The following is a 26,925-nucleotide window of genomic DNA, read 5'->3' as shown; positions in this document are numbered from 1 at the left end:
GTTTTTCTCTCCTTTGCACTAATGCCATAATTTGCAACTGAGAGAAACAACAACATTCTGAGCAGCAGGTGTTGTCCACAGCTTATGCTTTCCACTGTTGCTGAGCATATTGTGCTTATTATGTTGTATTTCACTAACAAAATCAAATAAGTGGGAAGGATTTGTTGTTGTTGGTCTATTTTATTCCATCTGTGTTGAATTTGAAAAAAAAAAATGAACTAGAGAACGCCAGCTTTCTGCTGGCACTGAACCATTTAATCCAGCTCCTTGATTCCCTAGAAATCACCCAAATTTGAAATCAGCTATATGTGAGGTGACTTCCTTCTCACGCACTCACCCGGCTGTCAGAACTTGGAGCCATGGTGTCTGTCATCCAAGAGCCAAATCTGGATCCAGATGCCCGGATAGTAATGGGGTTGCTTATTCCAGTGAGTTTTCCACAACCTGAAATGCAAAATAGAGGAGACACAGAGAACGAAAAATCTTTCTCCACCTCTGAATTAAACCTTTCTTCTCCTCTGACCACCCTTTCCTGAGTCAATGGAAAAATATAATAACATGAAATATGCCATTTTATTGCTCTTCTCTCAAGTCACTGACACTGACATGAATTCCCTCCAAGGTATGAGTGACAATATCAAAAAGGTTTCACATAGCTGCCCTTAGAAAATGCCAGAATGGGAAAATGCTGCGTTAATATTGGTGCAAGTTAAGGATAATTTAAACCTGTCTCATTGTGGGCTGGCAACTTAATGACAACTTAAAGAGATGCTACTAGGGCATGTTTGTTCTGTTTGTTAGATGCAAGCAGGGAATGTCCTACTGTGGCCTAGAAGCTAGATTTGTTTTCCAATCAATCTTGTATCTTTTATTAGCCCTAGAGACACTGTGTCCTCATTAAAAACAGAAAAATGTGGACTTTTATTTTACAGTAGGGCCAAATAATAACAACAAGAAAACTACAATAACACAATCCATAATCCCAGGAAAATATGTAAGTGATGAACTGTTAACATTCTTAAATTTCAATAGCTTAAACATTAATTCGTGCCCAATCATTCCACTGTCCTTTGTTTTCTCAATAGACCATTTCCTCTGTTCTTTTAATTTTACCTGGAAGACAAGCACTTTTTAATCACTCTCTGCTACGAATAATTCAAATTTATGAGGTTTAAAAAATATAAATAAGGAATTATATCTCCCATGTGTATTTGTCAAAAGAAGACTGTTAACACTATTGACATTTAACATTATTGTTACATGATATATGAAGTTAATTCTGAAAGTGCACTCTGAAGATGTTGAGATCCCTCACAAATTATTAAAAGTTAAGATTCTGCAGCATTTGGCATACAGTTCCCAAAAAGTGATTTGATGCATGCCAGATAGCATGGCCTGCAACTTTTAAAATCAAAGACATTTTTCCCCATATCACAAGAAGCTGCAATTGCAAGATCTTGGGAAAAGATGTGGCTGCTTTAAAGAGCTGCAAATATGTATTAGGTTTGGTCTCCCATGTATTCTAAAGTATCTTTAAGGAATCACCTTAACCCTAACCAAAAATGGCCTGAAAACAGCCTGAAAAACATCCTGAAAATGGCCTGAAAAACGGCCTTGGTTTTTTGGCCATTTTGGGGGGCATTTTTGAACCGTTTTTTGGGGTGTTTTCAGGCCATTTTGGGGGGCATTTTTCAGGTCAAAAATGACCCAAAATGGCCTGAAAAGGCCCCCAGAATGACCAAAAAGAGGCAAAAAATGGGTGGGAGCGGGGCCAATCAGCGGTGGGATTAGCTTCAACTGGCTGAATCCTATCTCTGTCTTTGAGGTGAGTGGCCAGGAGGCAGGGCTGAGTGTGATGAGTGATGTCACTCACCCAGTCACATGACCAACCGGCCACGCCTACCCAGCCAGAGAACTGGATGTTAAGTCATTCCAATCCCACCACTGCATATATCCCTACTTTTCCTCAGATGTAGTGTGCTCCTGGATGGAAGTCATGTTCTATGATTGAACAGACTCTATTATGAAGCATTTTAAATTATTATACAAAAGTGGGCCATATAATGATCCTTCTCTATTAGGCAAACATAGGGTCACCAGATCTGGACTGCAAAACCCTGTTTTATCTGTTACCTGGCAACAAAGTTTTCCTTGCTACCATCTAAGGATGCAATCTGCTGGCAGTAGGCAAGCAAGGATTCTTAAACTTTGGAAGTAGGTGGATCTTCACTCATGATGAAACTACAAGGAGGCAAAGTTTTGGAGGGGTGACATTTTAAGAGCCTGCTATGGAAGCTCTCCATCAAAGGATTGCCATGAAGTACACAATGTGTCCCCAAAGACCCATTTACCACAAAACCTTATATTGCTTCTTGCTGTATCTTATAAAGTCAGGATATTTGTTTTGACTCCAATTGGCCTCTTTTCTGGACATGCCAGTACATTCTAAAATAATAGCACTGGACTACAGTTACTCATCTTTTTTTACTTTTCAAAAATGCCTAAAGGAGTTCAGGTTTAAAGGAATTCTAAAAATTCAAGAGGAGTCTGGCTCTCTTGGTTCTGAAGTATGTCAGCTTCCCATAAGTATCAGGTAAGGCAGAGATCTTGGTGGGCTTCAAGACAGGTGACTGCCACATTGCCTAAATTAAGCTTCATTCATATATATATATATATATATATATATATATGTTTTCTGAGGTTCTCATGGAGTATTTATATGTAGATCTTTGGTTGTTCGGGTTTTCTCCAGCGTAAGATTCGAAGTATCTAGGCAACATTTCGATGAAGTCTCATTCATCATCTTCAGGCTTCTGTCTCCAGCTCTGTGCTTCTCAGAGTAATGGAGATTGCAGCTGCTTCCTCCTTTTAACTGCCAGTGGGGTGGAACTTGATTGGGTGGGGGCTTGGCTGTGTTCTGATTGGGTGGGGGGTGTTCTCATTGGTAGGGGTTTGGCTGTGTTCTGATTGGTTGGGGGTTAGCCGTGTTCTGATTGGTTGGAGGCGTGTTCTGTTCAGGAGGGGGCTTGGTTGTGCTCAGGTTAGTTTTAGTTGCTGGGGGATTTGAGCTGGAGAGTTGTGATCTTGCTGTTTGGCTTCTAGTTCATGGTCCTGCTGCATCTTCATAGTGGGTGTCAGTTTGCTTCATGTATGGCTCAGAGGGGTTTGAAGTGGGTAGTGATGCAGCTGCAGTGCAGCTTCTGGTCCATGGTCGTTTCTCATTTTCTGAATGGGTGGGAGTCTGTTTTCTACATGGAAGTGTGGTGGTGGCATCTTGTGTGGCTCTCATGGGTGTGGGTCCAGTGTCCTTCTTCATGTTAGGTACTCGTCTGTTCATGAGGGCGGGTTTCCAAATGGCTGGAAGGCGGGAGGTGTCATCTCGTTTGTTCATGCTGTGTGGGCGTTTTTCTATCTCTATGGCTTCTCTGATTATTCTGCTGTTGAAGTGTTCGGTTTTGGCGATAGTTCTGGTATTTTTAAAATCAATTTCATGTCCTGTGGCTTTGAGGTGTTGGACCAGGGAAGAGGTCGTTTCTTTTTTTTGATTGAGTTCTTATGTTCTTCAATGCGTGCACTTATTCTTCTGTTAGTTTGTCCAATGTATGTGTTAGGGCAGGCAGTGCAGGGGATTTCGTATACTCCTTGGTTTTCTAATTCGATTTTGTCTTTGGGGTTTCTTAGGATGGTGGATATTTTTTTGTTTGTGCAGAATGCTGTTTTGATGTTGTGTTTTTGGAGGATCTTGCTAATTTTGTCTGTAGTGCCTTTTATATATGGGAGGAGGGCTTTTCCGTTTTCTTGTTCTCTGTCTTGGATTTTGGTAGGGGCTTCTTTTTGGATTAGGTGGGTAATCTTCTTTCTTTGGAATCCATTGGCTGTAAGTACGTTGGTGAGAGTGTGTAGTTCGGTTTTTGGTGTTGTTCATCGCTAAGCATTTTGTTCTGGAGATGAGTGTCTTGGCTACTGGAATTGATCTGTGCTGGGTGGTGGTGTGAGAGAGCATGTAGATAGCGGTTAGTATGTGTTTTCTTCTGGTAGATGGTGTGTCCTAGGGAGCCATCGGATCTTTTGTATACCAAGACATCCAGGAAGGGAAGTTGATTGTTGGCTTCTGTTTCCATGGTGAATTGTATTTTGGGGTGTAGACTGTTGAGGTATGTGAGGAAGTTGTTCAGTTTTTCTTTCCCGTGTGGCCAGATTATGAAGGTGTCATCTACGTATCTGAGCCAGAGTTTGGGTTTGTGGTCGTATTTTTCTAGAGCTTGTGTTTCAAAGTGTTCCATGTAGAGGTTTGCGATGACAGGTGAGAGGGGTGATCCCATAGGTGCTCCTTCTATTTGTTTGTATTTTTGTCCATTGTAGGTGAAGTAAGTATTGGATAGGCAGTGGTTGGTTAGATCTAGGATGTGCTTGGGGGGGTTGTATTTGTTTTGGATGGCTGTCAAGGCTTCTTTTATTGGCACTTGGGTGAAGAGGGATATGAAGAGGGATATGCAGGGAAACCCACCATCTGACCAGGACTTATGAAAAACTTGAAGTCCAAAGAGCCTCCATTTTATGTGACCTTGCATTCCTATGCAACTGCCGAGATCAAAATTTAATTCCCACAAGCTTCCAATTGAAATTCCACACCAACAGAGCAGCCACCAAACGCATCCTTAAAAGAACAGAACTGGCCCTAATTAGAAATGAACTTCACACAAAAAGGTTTCTCCTAGACCAAATCAACAAAGATCTCCTCACACTCCACCTCAGACTCAGCAACAAGATTCACCCTCTACTTTGGGACAAATCCAAACAACTCGCTGTCTGGAGAGCCGAAACACAGACCATCTCCTCAAGACAGACACACAGACCAACAAACTCAGGAAACTACAACAATGCCAGAAACCAACTCCTCCCCCCACAGCCACACATGAAACAAACAGTGCACAACATCTCAGACAAGATCCTCACTGAAGCTGAAACCAAGATCCTCTCAAAAGGATTCAACTTTGCTGTCGCTCCCAAACACATCCCCACAGAAACCATCATATGTGGAGTTGAAACCAGCCTGACCAAAACCAACCCTGATGATGCTAACAAAATCAGACTGAAATCACCAACATCCTCTGCACTAGCAAACCACCCAAAAGCAACTTATCCAAAGAAGAACAAACTGCACTACTTAACCTGAAAGAAGACACCAGCATAATAATCCTACCAGCAGACAAGGGCAATGCGACAGTGGTAATGAACACATCTGACTACCAAACCAAGCTAACCAACCTACTCCAAGACCCCACATACAAACCCCTAAAGACAGACCCCACCACCTACCTAGAAAAACTACCAAATCCAAAATAAAAGCCTCCCCCATCAGTGAAGAAATCCAGCAAGGAATCATACCCAGAGAAAAATCATCCAGATGCCCCAAGCTTTATGGTCTCCCAAAATACACAAAGAAGGAACCCCACTCAGACCAATAGTCAGCTCCATAGGCTCACCTCTACAAAACCTGGCCAAATTTCTTGCCAAACAACTACAACCCTATGCAGAATCCATCAACTCACACGTAAGAAACTCATTCCAGTTCATCGAGATCATAAAGAAACAAAACTTACAACCTAGCGACCTACTAGTAAGCTTCGATGTCATATCCCTCTTCACCCAAGTGCCAATAAAAGAAGCCTTGACAGCCATCCAAAACAAATACAACCCCCCAAGCACATCCTAGATCTAACCAACCACTGCCTATCCAATACTTACTTCACCTACAATGGACAAAAATACAAACAAATAGAAGGAGCACCTATGGGATCACCCCTCTCACCTGTCATCGCAAACCTCTACATGGAACACTTTGAAACACAAGCTCTAGAAAAATACGACCACAAACCCAAACTCTGGCTCAGATACGTAGATGACACCTTCATAATCTGGCCACACGGGAAAGAAAAACTGAACAACTTCCTCACATACCTCAACAGTCTACACCCCAAAATACAATTCACCATGGAAACAGAAGCCAACAATCAACTTCCTTCCTGGATGTCTTGGTATACAAAGATCCGATGGCTCCCTAGGACACACCATCTACCAGAAGAAAACACATACTAACCGCTATCTACATGCTCTCTCACACCACCACCCAGCACAGATCAATTCCGTAGCCAAGACACTCATCTCAGAACAAAATGCTTAGCCGATGAACAACACCAAAAAACCGAACTACACACTCTCACCAACGTACTTACAGCCAATGGATTCCAAAGAAAGAAGATTACCCACCTAATCCAAAAAGAAGCCCCTACCAAAATCCAAGACAGAGAACAAGAAAACGGAAAAGCCCTCCTCCCATATATAAAAGGCACTACAGACAAAATTAGCAAGATCCTCCAAAAACACAACATCAAAACAGCATTCTGCACAAACAAAAAAATATCCACCATCCTAAGAAACCCCAAAGACAAAATCGAATTAGAAAACCAAGGAGTATACGAAATCCCTGCACTGCCTGCCCTAACACATACATTGGACAAACTAACAGAAGAATAAGTGCACGCATTGAAGAACATAAGAACTCAATCAAAAAAGAAGAAGCGACCTCTTCCCTGGTCCAACACCTCAAAGCCACAGGACATGAAATTGATTTTAAAAATACCAGAACTATCGCCAAACCGAACACTTCAACAGCAGAATAATCAGAGAAGCCATAGAGATAGAAAAACGCCCACACAGCATGAACAAACGAGATGACACCTCCCGCCTTCCAGCCATTTGGAAACCCGCCCTCATGAACAGACGAGTACCTAACATGAAGAAGGACACTGGACCCACACCCATGAGAGCCACACAAGATGCCACCACCACACTTCCATGTAGAAAACAGACTCCCACCCATTCAGAAAATGAGAAACGACCATGGACCAGAAGCTGCACTGCAGCTGCATCACTACCCACTTCAAACCCCTCTGAGCCATACATGAAGCAAACTGACACCCACTATGAAGATGCAGCAGGACCACGAACTAGAAGCCAAACAGCAAGATCACAACTCTCCAGCTCAAATCCCCAGCAACTAAAACTAACCTGAGCACAACCAAGCCCCTCCTGAACAGAACACGCCTCAACCAATCAGAACACGGCTAACCCCCAACCAATCAGAACACAGCCAAACCCCCTACCAATGAGAACACCCCCACCCAATCAGAACACAGCCAAGCCCCCACCCAATCAAGTTCCACCCCCACTGGCAGTTAAAAGGAGGAAGCAGCTGCAATCTCCATTACTCTGAGAAGCACAGAGCTGGAGACAGAAGCCTGAAGATGATGAATGAGACTTCATCGAAACGTTGCCTAGATACTTCGAATCTTACGCGGGAGAAAACCCGAACAACCAAAGATCTACATATTTGGAATATATTTGAATGTTGTTGTTTTTCCACTTTTTATTCCATTGCTCATCATGAGGAAAATGTCAGCAACTTCTCCAAAAGGCGCAGGTTGGCTGCTGGATGGTCAGCGAGGTTTGGGCAATCCCCCATTTGTGAACTCTGGCTGGGCCCGCCCACCTGCTCTTGTGCTATGCTTTCCCTAAATAACTAACTTTTCCCCTGCCCAGGTGAGTTCCGCACTGCCCTGCTATACTCACTGGAGCTGCCTGAGTCAATTAGCTGCCTGTTTGAAGCTGCGTTTCAGCCCCAAAGCAGTGCGTGTGAGCAAAGCAAGTGAGCCCACATACTCGCGGCCAGCGAAGCCCTTGTCAACGAAAGTGCAGCCCACCTCTGCCAAAAGGCTCTAGTGAACAGAGTGAGCTACAAGTCTTGATCTACTGATGAAATTAAGAAAACTTTCAATAACCTGCAAGATTTTCAAAATGCTACCAAAGCTTTTCCAATACATGTTGCTGTCAGCAGAGAAAGACTAGGCGGATAGCCTCTCTTTATTTGATATGTAGAAACTAACCAGATTGGCAGATGAATGTTTATTCAATTCTGGAAATGAGGGCACTGCAACTCTAGAGAACAGTCTACCTTAGAAGGCCCTCCCCACCAAATTGCTACCCTCAGCTTTCAGCTGCTGCTGCCTCAGGCAGTTACTTCACTCTCCTTTTGGCCTATGGCATCCCTGCAAATTTGGGTACATTTTGTTCCCTTGGCTGTGGTCTACGTGCCCAGCTACATGGGCTGAAGGGAACCACAGAGACATATATAAATGTTCAGCAGAAGCTTAGCTGCCTGTTTTTTGAGAATCATTATGTTTTGGAGAGTTCCTACTTCATGCAATATCAAATGAAAGTTCAATGGTCAAATTCTACGTGGTTTTTTTGACCCGCCCCCTTTGCTTTTAAGGGTTAGGGCAAACAGCAAGCAGATTAAATGGAAAAACCATGCTGAACGGGGTATAACCAGGAAAGAAGCATGGTTCTTTTGCTTTTAAAAACAAACATGTGGAGATATGAACAACTCCTGTCTATGAGCATCCAAGCTTCAAGAAACAATCTTAAAAGGAAGTAAGAATAACAACTTCCTGTTGCATGCAATGAGAAAGCAAGACATTGCTTTATGGTGAATTCAAATCAGTTCATTAGCTCATTATTATTTGTACCAATTTCCACTGGCTCAGTCTCCCCTGGTTACTCTGAACTTCATCTTTAGGGATCCTTGACTGCTGGCTGGGAATGATGGGAGGTGTACGAGCATCAGGCAGGAAAGGCAGGGACACTTCCAGATCTTCTTGGGATCTGAGCCACCAAATTCTTGCACATACAAGATGTGCTCTAGGACTAACCTACTGCTCTGGATGCTATCTTTACTTATAGGAAGGCTGATAAAGGTAGCACAGTGCTCATCCTGAGCCTCCTGCCTTCTTCACTCTTGGGCATACCTTTGTTCTCTGCTTACACTACTTTCTGTTATTTTACCTTGCTTTCACTGAAATTCGGTGAAATTAAGGCTGGGAGAAATTACATAGGCCAAACAAAACTCCATTTCCAGGTTAGCCTTTGTTCCTTTTTGCCTGCCACTACTGATAAAAATTACATGTCCAAAACATTTTTTCCCAATGACAGATAAAACTGTGCAAACAGGTTAGGCAGATTTGTATTAATAACAACTCAGTTATGTGAGTATTGCCTAGATATATCATACAGAAAGCATTTGAAAAATATCCTTGTTGTGATTATGGTGTTGGCACAGTTATTCGCCAAGATAACTGGCAACCATCCATCACAATCCTTGGGCAAGCAATTTTTGTGGGCAAAAAAAGAACAAGAGCCCTAATGTGTAAAATCTTCAGAGCTTATAATAAGACACCGTTTTATTTTATCTAGCAAAATATCATGCACACTGGCAGTTATAAAAATAGTGACAATAACAGTACCCAGACTTCGTATCTCAAGTCTGCTACAGGCAAAATGAGAAAAATATCACCTAGTCTCAGTCTGGAGATCCCTGGTTAATCTCTAAACAAGATAATTGGCTCATGAAAGATGGGAAGCTATTACAAAAATTTCAGTTGTGAAAGAACAGCCGCCTCTTCAGATCCTACTAACCCCATTTCAAGCTCCATTCTGCCTTTTTGTATTCTGTCTCCAAGGGAAAATATGATCAACACAGTTGAAAATCTGATCAATAACCTGAATCATCCTGAATAGACAAAATTATCAAATCCCCTGGGATAGTTTGCATTTTTGGCAGGAATATTGGATGGCGGTGGTTGTTGTTATTTAGATCATGTTTTAAAGCATTGTGCTAAAGTTCTGGACTGTTGTTAATTCCCACTCCAGGGGAGTAAAGCTAGTCTCCTTAAAATTGATTTCCATGGTCAGCTGACGTGAGGAAAAGATGGCAAGTCTATTTGAAACTGGAACTTCAGACTAGGTAATTATGCTTGGCAGACAGGAAAGTGGAGTTGTAGGAAGTTAGCACCCACCCCTCTCCTAGAAAATTGAAATAGCCTAGGAAATATTAAAAAGGCAGAATATTTCCTCTAAAAAGAGTAGAAATCCAGAAGCAGAAATTCACCCCCACCTTTGTTAATGGGTGGGCCATTAAGGCCTGGGCCAGAATACTTTACATAAGAAAGATCTCCAGCAATTGCCAAAAGCCCTTTTAAGGGCATAAATCATCCAGCAAGGCTAGACCAAGCCTGGAACTCAGGACAGCCTACAGAGTTGCCCATGGGAGTCTGACAACCAATCAGAATACAAGCTCAAGTTCAAATCCCAACAGAGGGTATAAAACCTAGGCACTCTCAGCACCTCAGTCCTTTTTTATCGATCTCTTCCCTTTCACTCTGGAGCTCCAGGCGATGTGGTCCTGTCCACCATTAAACCTTCCAAGCAGCCTCCATGTTTCCAGTGTCTATTTCCCCACTTGGAACTGAACCCAGAAGGATATTTCTTTCAACAGAGTAAGCTACCTGTAACTCTTGACTATATTTCTTGCAATCAAGACTTACACGAGATGAACAGGCTTTCATTTAACCATCATGATCTATGTCCAATTTGTGAAGGAGAACTGGACTTCTTTCAGGTGCATTCAACCCCAAAAGGCTTGAATGCATGCTGCACTGCAAAGGGTGGCTCAGCTCATCGAAGAGGAGAGAAAAACGACCTCAGAATGTCTTACCTAACTTCTGCATGCAAGCATGCAACCGAGCTTCCAAAATCAGCACTCGTTGTTGGAGTTCCTCATAGTCATAGGCACCCATCTCTTCCTGGATCTGAAGCAAGCTGCCTGAAAGGTTTCTCACTTCCTCTTTGAGCTGCACGATGGTGCGAGTGTCAGACTTATACTGATCCAATACAGGAATAAGAGGCATCAGTTCCGTCATTTTGTCCTTGAGCTCCTGCAAGTGGAGACAAGAAAAATCCAATGAAGGGGAGCAAAAGGAGGAGTGTAACACAGTCACATTTTAAATTAACAGAGTTGGAAGGGATCTTGTAGGTCATCTAGTCCAACCCCACTCCTCCCTGCCCAAGCAGGAGACCCTACACCATTTCTGATTAGATGGCAGTCCAGTCTCTTCTTGAAAATCTCTGACTTTGTTACGATTTGACCATGGGAACTTGCACTCTTTACTAGACTGGAGTTTTTGATGCAAAGCATACATCCTACATGAACTGAAAATAAGGAGAAAATAAGCAATGAAACAATGCATAATTCCTTCCCCTTCTGGCAGGAACGGGACAGTTGAAAGTGCAGTCAGCTAAATATGGCTTCCTTCAAAATGAACTATTCTTCCAATACTTTTCAAAGAACAGTAAAGGAATGCAAAATAATATATATATTTTGCATTTTCCAAGTATTCTTCATGAAGTCAGGTCTTTTTATTACTTAGTGAAGAGTTCTTGGAACTTCCAAAGGTTGCATTGCAATGTTTACTAAATCTTGGGTTCATTTTATGAATATTATCTTAATAAGATATTTTTCCACCTCAAGATCCTTTTAGGTGAATTCCTTCCTTCCTTCCATCCTAAATTACTTACTTAATTCTAAACTGCTCATCTCCCTCAAAGAGGAGTTCTGTCTGGTGTATAGTGAAATATAACAGATAAATAAAACAATGTATATAAATTAACATTAAAATTAAATTACGATTTAAAAATTTAAAATGATAGACTACTGGAATTAAACATCAAAAGGTAAAAATCCAAAGACAGCCATTTAATTTTGGTCATTACAAGGTGTGGGGAGGGTATCTCATGAGACTAGTCAGTCCCACAGTTGAGAGGGCCTCTGTACCCTCCACGCAAAGCCGGACAGCCAAGATTTAACCAGGAAGGCCAAGAGATTGGGGACTTTCTTCATATCAGGGGGTAGAACACTTCACAATGTGAAAGCAGTGACAGAAAAGGCTGTCAAAGAAAATTCTTGGACTGTCTTTGTTTTTTATAGCCCAGTTTAAGGTTAAGGTTGGACATTCTACTCATGGAATCCATATCCGCATTCCTGTTTTTTTCAGTCAAGTTTGCATATATGCACCTATGTACATAGGCACATGAGCACACACACACACACACAAAAGAAATCCTTACCCCTAAGCTTCACTTTCACTTTATGTAAGTATATAAGTATAATGAACATATATGCATTGCCAATAAAGAAAAGACTAGAGAATGCAGGTTTGCCAAACGTTAACATGTGCTGAACTACATATAAAAGCCAAATTTGAAAAACAGTATTTCAGACTCAGTGGAAATGCAATGGATGGAAACAAGTATTGTGTGTACCTATTCAAACTGTTCTTTGTCTGCTAACTGTATGGCTAGCTCTCCCAGTTTACAGTCACTTTTAAATCAGAATTGGACCAGATAGCCAATAAAACAATGCCGGACTATCTCCAGTAAACAAGGCTTGAGAGCTATGCCTTGGGAAAGCATAGATTCTTGGAGACACTCCTATGATTGGTATAAATCAACCATTTTCTCCCTTCAACATTACTTTGTTTACAATTCGACTTCTCCTATGAAGCTTACAATAATAGCATGACATTTACTATAAATTTTCAGAAGTAGTCCTATGTTCATGCAAAGGTCAGCTTGATTCATGTTCTTTCCAAAGTTTCCAGAAAAATTATGAAAGAGAAAGAGAGAAATGGGGAGCAGGAAAAAGAAAGAAAGAGAAAGAAAGACCTGACATATCATATAGAAACACATGTTAGAATGAAAACTTACTGATAAATTTAGGTTGCGCTCTTATCTAATGTACCTAATGTTTAGTAAAGAAATACCACTGTGAAAATTAGTATTCTTATTTTACAGCAAGATTATTGATTTGAACCAGTGTAGTGAATGTCTTTATGCATACTTCATTATTTCCCTGTAAGAAAGACGGCTCTAAAATGGATGACATCAACTTAAACTGCAACCTAAGCCAGGGAGCACCAATAAACAGAAACAATACAATTAAAACAACCAATAAATAAGGTCAACCCAGAATACAAACATACTGATAATTCATCATTATTCATTATTAGGAAGCTGGAAAATTGGAAAATTCTAAAAAATAAAATTGAACTTCTAAATAGGAGGAACAGAGACTTGCTGTAATGAGAACTTTCAATTAGCAGAAGACCTGAAAGGAAATGTGACTATATAAATTTACTATCCTCATACCCATTTTACAGAAAGAGTAAAAAATATGTAACATATTTTAATACCATCTCCAAAAGCCTTTAATATATATTCTACTGGTTTAATTAGAATTACTTCCTGGAAAAACCAAGGGGAAAATATCATGTAGAATAAAACACACTTTATTTATGCCCATCTGTTTCAAAGCAATCACACTCATGTATTACATTATTGTGCATCATCTAACTCCCAAAAGATAGATATTATAAATAGAAATTTAGCAAACTGCTGCAACTGGGAAGGAGTATAGTGACACAAAGCATCTGTTGAAAACATGGCAATAAGATACAACTTTTCTATGAGACTTTCCAGACTGCCAGTCCACAATTTTTCAAACACACTTTACAGTGTCTTTTAAATCTATTCTAAACACATCCAACAATATTTACTTTTTAAAATCTATGCTCAGGCTACTATATCAGGGCTTTAAAACTCTGATTGGCCACTAGTAGATAGTATAAACTCTTTGTCCCAACCTGGCTATCTGGAGTTTTGTAGCCAAGATAAAAAAGCCTAATCTATGCTGATTTTCATACCACTGTAATGTCTGTATAAGTGTTAAACCTGTGGAGAACATTAATCATCTTTTGTTGCAGATAATTCCAAGCAAGTAAATATATGATTGCCCTTTGCACCCACTGATCCTCTTCTCTAATGCATCCAGTGATCATCCTAGGCTAAGCCAAGTCCATAAATGCTAGGGAATTTCTAGAAACCTGGTACTCTGACAATTAGATAATAGAGATATAGACATAAACAATATCTTCAGGCTATTCAAAAGAGACAATCAACAAGCCAAAAAAGCAAACAAAAAGATCAAGCCATCTTCCCACCAGCAATTAGCACCCAAAAGAGCACAGATTAGCTCCAAGATTAATATCAGACCAACAATCATGAAGTAAATAATATCCTAATCAAGGAACTGACAAACAAACAGTAAACAGCCCAAACAAAGAACCTCCTAGATCACTCCCACCAACGTTGACAGGGGAAGCCATTAGATCAGGGGTGTCAAACTCAATTTCATTGAGGGCCGCATCAGGATTGTGGTCATGGCCAGCTCGACATCACTCATGTTGGGAGTGCCTGTGGCGGCACAAGTACTCTGCCAGCGAAATGAGCTCCCAAGCTCTACTTTCGGTTATGATAGCCTCTTGCAATCCTCTGCCAGCAAAAATGGAGCATAGGAGGGCCATCTGCGGCCCTCCCGAGCTCTGTTTTTGCTGGTAGAGGCACGAGAGCTGGTCCTTCTCTGTTTCCAGGGTAGCCCCATGGGCTAGATCTAAGCACTCCATGGGTCAGATCTGTCCCCGGGCCTTGAGTTTGACATGGCTACACTAGAATATAAACTGAGAGCAAACTCCACTCCTTACAAGCACTGATAATGTTACCTAGTTTGGGTAACGAAATGTCTGCAAGAAAACTACCAAGCCCAGAGACTACCAAGGACCACTCAATTCTTTCACCTGCAGAACTGATATGGATGTTTCCAGTATAATAATGGTAGCAAGCTAGATTTCAAAGGGAAAAAATAGAAAAAACAGACAAATATTGGTTTAGATATGGAATGACCCTAAGTCTGGAATGTTGTCAGCATGTTAGACATTCTGCTGACAACATAAAAAGATACCTGGAATGTCTCCTTCATCATCTGATAATGATGAAAACCTACCTCTTAAATTTTATCCTGAAATAGAATAACTTGGCTTTTCTGCTCTATCTAAGCCATGAGGCTCTATGAGATTCATAAGCCATTTTAACTTATCCATACGCTTGTTGAGCATAGACTGTATTTCCTCCTATACTATTTCTGTAGAGTAAATGAATTATTGCCATGAAGAAAAAAGATTAGAACCTGTGTGAATGCCTCTACAGTAGGATTTTAGCAATTAGAATGTGTGTGTGTGTGTGTGTGTGTGTGTGTGTGAAATTGGGTTAATAACTAAACTTATTTCAGCTTTCTTCTCACCAAAACACATAAATGTTTTTTTTCCTTCCTTCCATCCCCTAATGGAGATCAATGGGTTTATTATACATTGTTCACTATGGCCACCAAGCTCCTAGAATACATATGGCTTCATAAACATGCAGAAGCATTATTTGCCTCCCAATTCAAAGTTAATAACTATTATGGTGCTCAGCTAACTTCATTTTTACAAGCAGCTCAAGAGCATAGTCTAAAAGTTGAATCATTTTCTTCACTTGTTCAGGATGGTAAGTGAGACTAAAGTGAAGATAGGCTCCCTCCGCTGGTTCAAAGTAAGGATGCCAGCCAGTCCATTATAGGTTATAAGTCTTTATCAAGAAATAACAAATCATACCTCTTTCTTTTTTGTGTAATGGAGAGGAGCCTCTGAAACCACATTATAGATTATTTGGCATCCTGCTTATAATACTAGCAAGAATCAGCTCCCCGGAGAGGCAATAAAGATGTAAAATTGAAAGGCAGCTATTTAGAAATGCTACCTGCTATTTTCTTCTGATATTGAGAAGCCTATGTTAAGGGTCAACCTAAGCACATTTCCAGCTCTAGACTAAAAGTCAATCTCTATTTTCTTTCGAATACAGTTAATCTTTCTGAAGACACACCAGCTTCTGGAACATTAGTATCAAGAAAGGAATAAAATACCTTATCACAGAACTCCTCTTTCCTGTACGGAGCTACAAATTAATTAAAATTAGGGCTGGTGGAGAGAAATAACTTACTAGATATTAACTGTAGAGCTCTATCTACCAAAACTTTTCAGGCATGAAGGTGCACAGCAATTTTCATAATTAGAAATGTCCAGAACATTGTGTGCATGAATTTTCCCAAGGAACTTTTCCACAGAACAGATAATTTTGGGTGGTTCAATTCCAAAACAAAACATTTGTTTGATCCAAGTACTATCAGTCCCACTATATAGACCAGACCAGACCAGACCAGACCAGACCAGACCAAAGAAATCAATTCCACAGGTATAATAGTATGTGGGAAAGATCTTGGGAGACTGGACAAAAAATGCTGCCAAGGGCCAGATATAGCATAGCCCACAATTGGATAGTGGACAGAAGAGGTCTTCCCTAGTTTCTTGGACTGTTATAAGAGGTGTGTGTGGTAGGATTGCACTGTACTTTCAGACTTGCAAGATTATGTCAGTGTAGCTTTACTTATACTTTACTTAAAGTAATTAAGTAATTACTTTACTTAATTATAAAATTAGCTCATCTAGTTGTGATCCCTATCTGGTTTATCCTGCAAACCTATCAATCTCGCAAGTATAATCTCCCCCTTTTCTTTTACAGCCCAAGAAACCAGGAAAGCCAATAAGGTGCCTTAATATTAACTATTAATGTAATAGATTTCATTATAATTTTTATAATTAGTTTGCTCTCCAATGGGGGGGAGAGAAATAAACAATGAATGATAATACAATTCATTGACATTGTTCATGACAGTCCTTTTCAAACTGTGTTGCAATCAGTAGAACAACAGATAGGAAATCAACAATGGTGATTGTAAATTTAAGGCTAATTCAGCTTTCTGCTGATTGAAGAATAGGCTTGTAGCCCTATTATTTAGTAATGAGGAAAGGCTATAGTTACATGCATAAATCTATCTCCTATTTTGCTTTACAGAAGTCAACTATACTGATCTTGAGAAAACTAATTAGTACTTAAATGGAGAACATAAGAAAATCTACAGTTATTATCTGAGAAGAATTTGGAGTGGAAAATTACTTACATGTTATATGTCCATCTTCTTACCAGTACCATGTAGATGAATGGATGGGTTAGGAGTGCGGGGAGGGAGGGAGAGAGGGAGGGAGAAAGAGAGAGGGAGGGATGATAGCTGATAAATGAGATAGGGAGGTAGATGATAAGATAGATAGATAGATAGATAGATAGATAGATAGATAGATAGATAGATAGATAGATAGATAGATAGATAGACAGACAGATGAGACCGAGACCAATTTGTGGTTGGACAGTTATTCTAATTACTTACATATCTTATATTCAGATTTCTAGGAATGTAAGAGTTACAAGTCATTCACAGTTCACATTTATCTCCAAGAAATGATAGAAGTGAATTACACTGAGTTTTGTGAATTCAAGTTCTGTGAATTCCAAGTAAATCCCTGAGAAGGAAGGGACTGAATTGCAGCTTAAGAGTGAAGCTCTATACATTTTTCCTTGGGAATAATACCCATTGAATTCCATTTTTATAGGAATTCAGGTGAGGCTCAAATAATGCAAAATGTAACTTTTTTTGATACCAGAACACCTTTTAGAGTTAAGAAATTGACTCTCCTATGCTTACTATGCTGGAACCAAATACGCCAATTCTGGAGGTAAGCAAAAATGCCAACTGCTAAAAGATGCGGGCTGACAATGAAAATTCCACTGCCTTCCAATATTGTTTAAGGCTGGAGTGTGCAACTGTACTTGTATAGTTCCATTGTTTTGGTTTGAGTCTGGGGAACTGTATGGAAAATGGCTGGTGACACAATGGTTTTGGGAAGTGAGAAAAAGATTGGCATTTTTAATTGTGAGGGAGACCATTGCGCTTAAACAAACATATATATGATCAGAGCTACTGTCTCTCTATAAATACTGGTGGGGAGGTGTGGTGTGCTGGCTCTGTCCTGTGGCTTTAAGGTGTTGGAAAAGGGAGGAAGTATTTTCTTCCTTTCTGACTGCGTTCTTGTGTTCTGCGATGCGTGCACTTATTCTCCTGTTGGTCTGTCCAATGTATGTGGCTGGGCAGTTGTTGCAATTGTTTCATAAACTCCATGGTTTTCTAGCTGGATCTTGTCCTTGGGGTTTCTTAGGATGTTGACTGTTTTTTGGTCAGTGCCGAAGGCTGTTCTGATATTGTTTGTGGAGAATTTTGCTGATTTTATCTGTGGTGCGTTTGATGTAGGGGAGGAGGACGATACCATTGTCCTGTTCTGTGTCTCAGTTTTTTGGGGGGTGTCTCCCTTAGGGTTAGGTTGGTAATTGTGTTTCTTTGGAATCCGTTGGAAATTAATACGTTAGTGAGGGTGTGTAATTCTGTTCTCAGGTGGTCTTTGTCAGCTAGACGTTTGGTTCTGGAGATGAGGGTCTTGGCTACGGAGTTGATCTGTGCAGGGTGATGATGGGATTGTACGTTTAAGTAGCAGTTGGTGTGTGTTTTCTTCCGGTGGATGGTGTGTCCTAGGGAGCCATTGGTTTTTTGTAAATTAGGACGTCCAGGAACGGAAGTTGGCTGTTGGCTTCTGTTTCCATGGTGAATTGTATTTTGGGGTGTAGGCTGTTGAGATGTGTGAGGCAGTTGTCCAGTTTTTCTTTCCTGTGTGGCCAAATTATGAAAGTGTCATCTACATATCTAAGCCAGAGTTTGGGTTTGTGTTCGGGTTTGTCTAGAGCATTGGTTTCAAAGTGTTCCATGTATAGGTTATTTATAGAGAGACAGCAGCTCCAATCAGGCTTTGCTCGCAGAAGCATGAAGCCGAAAGCACCAGCCTGAAGATGGCGAGTGGGATCTCATCGAAACGTTGCCAAGATACTCTCAATCTTACATGAGCCAAGACCCGAACATGCCAAAACCTGCATACCTGCACCCGTGAAGGTACTTACATGTATGGTATTCAGCTTTGTTTGGGTATTTTCCCATGTCATTGTAGCTGTGCTTTTAAAGTTGTAGCAACGTTTCGGCAGAATCTCATTTGCCATCATCAGGCTTCTGACGAACACAATACAGACGAACACAATACAGAAGCCTGATGATGGCAGATGAGATTTTGCCAAAACGTTGTTACAACTTTAAAAGCACAACTACAATGACGTGGGAATATGTATACACACACACACACACACACACACACACACACACACACACATATACATACATGTATATACACACACACACACACAAATTTTATCCCTTTTTCGATTCCAACATATACACCAGAAAAACATAATACAGTTGAAATCAGCCATTTTTACCTTTGAATTTTGATCATGCTAACTTGAGTGCTTTGGAGAACCACAAAATAACTGTTAGGGCCACTTGTATTCCATAAGCTGTCCATTCCTGATATTTGACCTAATCATAAAGTGTGTATGTGTATGTAATTTTTGGAGTTTAGTGAAATGGCATTTGTACTATTAGCTAGGAACTATTTTGATTTGGGGGGAATATTGTTTCCATTAGAAAATAATTTGGCTCTCTGCCTCCCAAACAATATGCCATGCTTCTTACAATAGGTTCTGGAATGTTCTCCAGGACTCAGGAAGCATCTTTACTTCCCAGGATTTTTGGACAGTAGATGTAACCTTTTCAGAGATGATTTAATTAATATACCTTAAGACAAACGTTGAGGCCAGTCTTCTCCAACATGGTGGCACCTGATATGTTGGGGGTGCAAAAACACAGCTTTGTGTTTGTGGAAGGTACTCCAGCTTTGTGGAAGGTACTAAATCAGGGAAGGCTACCATAGGCACTTGCACCTTCAGACAGGACCTTCGTTGTCTTTCTGTGGAGTGTAACTACTTATTGTAATGAGAAGGAACACACCTGGATGTATGTATCTGCTCGTGTACATGCACACCAGCCAGCCTAGGATAACTAAAACCTTGAATATAAATAGATTGCAGCCTGAAAGTCAGGGTCATGAATCTGTCTTCCACTCCTCCCATAGCTAAATGTTTAAAGTGTGAGCTAATTAACAGCTTGATAGCATGATACGGAGGAGCATGCTAGATAAGCAGCCTGCAACTTATATTAGAGAAAATTGAATTGACCTGTGTACATCACATTTGGCAGGAAAAAATAATTTATAATCACACTAAGTTAAGTATCAGTAGTTATCAGTTATCACAGGTCAGTTTGAGTTAACTGGCTTCCTCCTATCTTTTGGGGTTGAATACTTTTTGGTTTTGTCAGTCTGGCTATGTGAGCAAGCTGCTTGACCATTTGTGACTCACAATGCCACAGCAGATCCTTGTGTAAGTGTACTTGCTAAAGATTGCCAGAGGATAGCCAAACATTTGGGCTTCAGAGGCAACATGTTACATTCCTAACGCTTCTTGTTCAGAGAACTTTCTATGAAGGGAAGGATACTGTTGGAATGACTTGATGTACAAAACTTTTCGATATTTTAATTTATTTAGAATTGGTCTGGAAATCTGACAGAGATAGTGAATGTTTTGAGCAAGTGTATAGGAATGGATTGTTAGCTGTTACTCCTTCTGTAATAATTAAAAAGTGGTGTAGGAGTGTTTATATTCCAAAGATTGATCCAGACTTAAATTTTAATTTAGTCATGATAGCATCTTATTGATATGGGTTTAACAGGAACTGATTACTGATGGAGATATGAGACCTATTGTCTTAAGGAGTTTATATGGAATGAGTATAACCCATTGTTTCCAACCTAGAAGAAATTACTCTGCCTTAATGCCCTACCTGACTAGATGCATGGCTAGTAATACCAAAACATCACTGGAGGGTGTTAGTTGGAATACTCATTGAGCATTTGGGAAGAATCCGTCTGAACTTAAAGTCATCAGCCTGGAGGTCTCAGGGAATCAGAGACATCCTTAGATGGCTCCATTGTGTTTCATATATTCACTCTCCCCATGGCTTGTGGTTTGTACATTTAAATTTTTTAATAATATTTTAATTCCTAATAATGTTTTTTTTAATATTTTTATAATGATTGCTCTTGTATATTTTTATATTTGATTGTTGTGCACTACTCAGCCTCATTTTTTGTGAGATGGGCAGCCTTATAAATTTGATTAATTAATAAATAACCCACCCACCACCACCCCCAGCTCCCTAACATAAAAAGGTCCTACCCACTCCAGGAGCCCATGAGGACCCCAATTAAGATGGTGACAGTATGTGGACTATGGGTTACCTCTAATGTAAGGAGTGAAAGCTGGAAGCCAACTGAGCAAGGAAAAGCTGATCAAGGAACAGAAGAATGGTTAAATGTTAACCACGTTGCTCAAATCTTCAGATGGTTGGATATCCTGAGACTGCTACCTTAACTATCGTCTAGTGACACAGGAAACTTGCCTTTCCTTCTCTCTTCCTGATAGCCTACTTTAAGGGCTCACCCTGAACTGATCATAGCCTTGCATGCAATCAAATGTAACACAGAATGGCAGACATAAATGGAGGGGAATATAGATTCTGGCAGCCTGGGGTTTAATCAAGAGACTTTCTGAGCAGCCAACTCTCTCTCAGCTGTCATTAGGACACTCTAGCTCGCTACTCCCCTCTCAACCAAGCATAAACCAGATGCCCATTATTCTCAGCAAATGGCTGTAATCACCCTGGCTAGACTTGAAAAATTACCAGGAAAGGTAATTGAATGGCAAAAGGCCCAGAATGTGGATGGTCTGTGCTCATTTATCAGCAATGCCAACCTCTCCCTGCAGGTGCCTGGAGGGAGGGGAGAAAGGGCTCGTGTTGATTTGCTTGGGTTTTAATTGCAGAGATGATATTCCCTTGGCTGATTCATGAGTCAGCTCTGCAAACTGAGATTACCAAGAGCAACCCTTTCTAAGGCAAAGCAATCAATTTAGCAGCTCACCTTCTTCAACATATTAACCATTTTTAAAGCAAAGCAATCAATTTACCAACTCACCTTCCTCAGCATATTCTCCCACTCTAGGGGAAGGCCAGCCTGAAAGCACTATAGCCACTTCAGATCCTACTCGTTGTAAAAAGACCTTTCAATGCAGAAAGTCAGTACTCACATACTTCTAAAAGTCAAGAGTCACTTCAATGATTCAGATGATACTCTATGTATGTCAGTCGTACAAATGTGATGAGCCAAGGGTTCCTTAGGTCCTTTTGAAAAGCTGGATTAGATTATTTCCAAATATAGTAAAGCCGCATGTTGCCATAGCTTCTATAGCTCCCCCCCCTCCCCCAATCCTTTTGTTAAGTGAGAGTTTGGCCCTGGCAAGACGGCAGTACTCTAAAAAATGCAAATTGTAAATAGCAGGTACATTTACCAAAATTCAGCAATTCTCCCTTTTTAAATAGTGATTTTTATTAAGGGTTATAATTAGAGTACAGTGATTATAAAACTAATACAAATTAAAAATAAATAAAAAGAAAATAGGAAGTGAAGAAAAGAAAGTAGAAAAATCTTTTCTGCTTTTCTTTTCCCCATATCCCACAATAATAAATCCACAAAACATTAACATTTCAGTCCTGGGTATCCACAAAAATGCATTAAGGGTTACCAGATGTAACAATATTGCAGCTCCCATAGGATGCATTGTCAAGCTTCTGATCTGTGTTTGGCCTTCATAGGATGCACAAAGAAGTTCTAAGATTCATTAAGTAACAGCGAGATCTGAATACATAAGGATCTTGTACCAATTTTTTTTTTTTTGGCCAGGGAATCACACTGGTAAACAAATCATCTCAATTTTATCTCTCGCAAACTCTGCTAGTCTTCCTTGGGTTCAACAACCTTCCCACATATGAATTTCAATTCTCAGAGTTCTCAACCAGCATGGCCATTGCTAAGAATTCTGGGAGTTGAAGTGCACCCAACACAGTATAGCCTGTCTATTTTTTCCTGAATTGATACAAGTGGCATGCCCACATATCCCTCAACTTTTGGCACAATAATAGACATATACAGAAATGTCCTCCAATGATAGCCTGTGGTTATCACAAACTGCTTAACTGAGGTTGTCAGAAGTTCAAATCAGCATCATCAACAGGGGGGGATACTTGAAGTTATAGCTTGACATTATTTGGAGGATCACAAGTTTTCCACCCTTGTTTTATTTATAATGGATAATTATCCACTGATAATTAGCACTGCCTTTTTCACATCGGTTTGGTAATGTTGAAGTGCTAATGGAAAAGACATGAAGGAATAGAAATTGTTGTAAACTGAGCACATACAATATGCACTGAAACAGAATTTAGCAATAAGAAAAATAACAACCCTGAAACAATAGACGGTTCCTAATGTGTTGCTTCTAACTCTGAAACACAGCCAAACCCAAACTGGGGAGATGTTTCATGAGAATCTGGAATAATTTTCTGTTCTTCAATCTGCTGTTAATTACTCCAACATTTGGCATGCTGCTTTATCCTAAACTAAACTTGCAGTTATGGTCCATCTAGCCCAGGACTTTCCACAATTGATTGCCACTGGTTAGTGACAATATCTTGAGCAGAAGAGATTTTCAGCCTTATCAGGTGATTCTAGAGAATGAACCTGATAGACTACAGTGACGGCGCCCTTCACCATTTTTCAATAAACTTCCCTTTCTCTTCTTCTGACCTCACTAATGAATGTGGAACTTAATCCCGCCAGGTTCTCCCAAATTCTGCTCTCCATAGTGCTCAAACGATGATGCGCTCAAAGAGTCAGACAAATGTGTTAAATTGCTCTCCATTGGATAATTGCTGATAGGGCCACTCTGCTATTTAAAAAGGAGATGGCTCAACTTATAGCATATATGTGCTCTCATTCTCATTTAACACCTCTTGTCTGCAAATCACCAGTTTCTTTCAGATGTTCAAGATAATGACAGAGTGATGTTGCACAATCATTAGCACTTGAATTATTTAACTGTTCCTTGAAATGGCCATTGAGCTTCTCTTATTTCCTCTCCCTGCCTTTAGTTCCCAGAGAGATTATTTCCTATTGAACTGACATCACTGCTCCATCTCCTGAATAGCTTTATTTTGGGGCTTCAGCAATTGCCTCCCTTGCAATAGTTCAAATGACCTTTGAGCAGCTGTTTGGTAGGAATGAAGCACGCTTAGGCCCTCCACTTGTCCCAAATCGTCTCAAAGTTCCCTATTTCTCAGTCATCCTCCTCTGCTGCATTGCCCAGTGGTGTCTGAGACTCACCACCTGCATGCTGACATTAAAACTAGCCCAACTGTCTGCTAGAGCTCCAATGTTTAATCAATGTCTTGTCTTTTGCAGCTGTCAAATCCAAGGCCATGCAGCTCACGCCTACATCTCCTTCAGTTGTATTTCACATCAAGGAAAGGCCGTAAGATTTCTGCCTCTCTGGGGAATAAATCCGCAGGATCTGAACATCTCCAAATGCCTTGCATATCAACAGCTCAACTGTGGGGGATAGAAAAAGTATCCTAAAATAATCATCTGAAAAAGAATTATTTTCCTGCTCATGAATCTGGCTAATTCCTTCCTTATTCGTAATGTTTTCCAGATATGATTCCTAACTTCTGGATTTAGAAGTGGTGGGCTTTCAGCCTAAAGACTAGATTCAACCTACAGGAAATCTCCATCTGACTCTTCAATCCCCATCTAGCTCCCTGGCCCAAGCAATGGGCAGTGGGGGACCCATAGAAAGAAGAGAGTAAATCTCCCTTCCCTGTTATTTCTTCCAATGTTACTCAAGTGATCAAAGATGATAGTTCAGTAAAGCATGCTTTTGCAATGTATGGAGAGAGGGACTACCTCCAACTCCGATCTCTACTACCGGTTTAACACATTTGCTTTTATAAGCTTCATACCATTAAGATCCTCCTGAAATTTAAGCGAAAACTAGTTTTCTGTGTAGAAAAGTAGTCTCCTTTGATCTGGCCCTTCACCTATGGCTGTAGAAGAAAAAAAATCAGTACAAGGATGCTAGTGCAGAGAACAGGCTGTCCCGTGGAAAGAAAATAAAAGCGTTAATAGGATTAGAATTTAGTTTCAGTTCCTGAAATCCTCCCTTGCATGATTGTAGATCATTTCTGAGATGCCATAGGCCAAATAAACAAACAAACAAACAAACAAACAAACACATACATACATACATACATACATACATATATACATAAATAAACAAATTTCTGAGATGAAAACTTTGGGCATGTTTAAATAAAGAATGAAGATCTGGGCAATGGACTTCAGGCTGTTACATCATCTGGCTTTGCCTGAGAAAATCAAACTAATAAATCGGCAGCTTTATTCCCTGTGAGCGGAAATTCACTGTCTATGTATGAATTTCTGATGTTCCATATACACGACGAGCAGAATGTTCTTTCTTCCAATCTCTCCTCCTTCAGGACTCATTTCTAGCGTGTGCACCTGCGAGATAGGTTTAAGCATACAGATTCCATTTTCTGGGCTGCTGGAAAAGAGTCCTAATTGGGCAATAGATGTGATTGCCTTGCCCCATTATGGCCAATCAGATATTTGAGAGCAAGTACAAATGCATTCTTTAAAGAATTCATTGACATTTTTTTTTGGGGGGGGGGGTATTAACATATGTATAATGTATACAGAAATCAGAGAATTTCTGCATGTGGCATTCTGCCACACAGATATTGTTAAACCATATAATACATTACCACAAAATCAGGCAGCCCCAAAGCTGAACATAGCTGGGATATAGAATGTTTTCTGTGCCAAAGGATGCATTTGGCTTTCCAAAGGTGTGCTAATGGGGGTGGGGTGGGACATACACCCACAAGTAGAGGATGATCACCAGGGGTAAAAAAAAGACAGGGATTAAATTTCCACTTAATTAAAATTAAATATACTTGATATTTGATTTCCTGTTCATGTAATTCACCTCTTTTCCCTTGGGCATATTAAAAATTAAACTTTGACGACTACTTTTGCAGATCTTTCAGAAGCTGCACCCAAGTTTTTCAGAGGCCCAATCCAGCCCTAGGAACTCAGGCTGCACATCTGTAAAACAAGCTTCATCTGCTTCAGTAGATTTACGTTCATAGACTAAGTATAGTTTCCTCAGAACCCAATCTTATTCTCTCCAAAATCAATTCTCAGAAACATAACAGAAGCGTTCCAAAGGGGAATTTCTATCTCCCACTTCCAGTGCAAATGAGTCTGCTCACTCTAGGTAACATATCCCATTAAAAAAGAGAGATAAGATCCTAATTAATTCATATTGCCTTGATATGCCAAGAAGCTGCCCTATACAGGTAGCCCTCAACTTACAACAGTTCATTTAGTGACCAGTCAGTGTTACAACAGCACTGAAAAAAATTGACTTATGACCGTTTTTCAATGTTACCACCTTTGCTACATTCCCATGACCATGTGATCAAAGTTCAGATACTTGGCAACAGCTTCATACTTAAGACTGTTGTTGTGTCCCGAAGTCATGTGGTCACCTTTTGCGACCTTCTGACAAGCAAAATCAATGGGGAAGCCAGATTCACTTAACAACCAGGTTACTAACTTATCAATTGCAGTGATTCATTTAACAATTGTGGCAAGCAAAGTCGTAAAATGGGGCAAAACTCACTTAACAAATGTCTTAACAGGAGAAATTTGGGGCTCAATCTTGTGCATACGTTGAGAACTGTCCATTTTTCCAATATGTTATAAGAAGGCCCATAGTCTGTAGAGCAAGCACTCTTGTTTTCAATTGGTATAAAAATGGTACAAAAATGGGTTATAAATGCTGTAATCTACAATCAATAATCCTGCCTAATATTCCCTAGGAGTTCTTTCAGACTTCGGTCTCTGCATACCACAAATCAATGGGCATTGTGCACCTAACCTGTTTTTTTTTTACACTTAGCCATTTTTATTTTGGGGGAAAGAGAGAGAAAGAGAGAGAAAATGAAGAAGCAATGGGAGGTTACAAATGGGAGATATTATCGAGATTACTTTAAAATGCTATGAAAAGATACAGTAGCTGCACTTGAAACATCAGCCTCAAAGCATCTTCAGCATTTACCTAAGTTATCTGAAGCAAAACCTTCCAAAACCTTTCCTTCCTTGTTAAGATCAACCCATTCTAGTCTCAAACAGCTCCCCTATAATTGGCAAAATCCTTTCTCTTGTTTGGCCTAAT

The 26,925-nt window shown here is 40.2% G+C and overlaps 1 protein-coding gene across 4 annotated transcripts in view; it reads right to left on the bottom strand.

Annotated features, from left to right (window-relative positions):
• Window positions 1-26,925, bottom strand: part of OLFM2 (olfactomedin 2) — a 259,829-nt gene that overhangs the window by 17,127 nt on the left and 215,777 nt on the right. For all 4 annotated transcript variants that reach the window (XM_087925520.1, XM_026713834.2, XM_026713833.2 and 1 more), the window contains 2 exons: window positions 10,613-10,832; window positions 338-444 (listed from right to left, as the gene is read on the bottom strand). In XM_087925520.1, coding sequence (XP_087781646.1) covers window positions 338-444; window positions 10,613-10,832 — 327 coding nt within the window. The remainder of the gene's footprint in view (window positions 1-337; window positions 445-10,612; window positions 10,833-26,925) is intronic.

Source organism: Pseudonaja textilis, chromosome 2 (genome assembly GCF_049901715.1).
Source record: "Pseudonaja textilis isolate UNSWEBS1 chromosome 2, rPseTex1.2, whole genome shotgun sequence".
NCBI lineage: Eukaryota > Metazoa > Chordata > Lepidosauria > Squamata > Elapidae > Pseudonaja > Pseudonaja textilis.
Note: the sequence above shows the minus strand (reverse complement) of the source record. Positions and strands in the feature narration are given on the sequence as shown.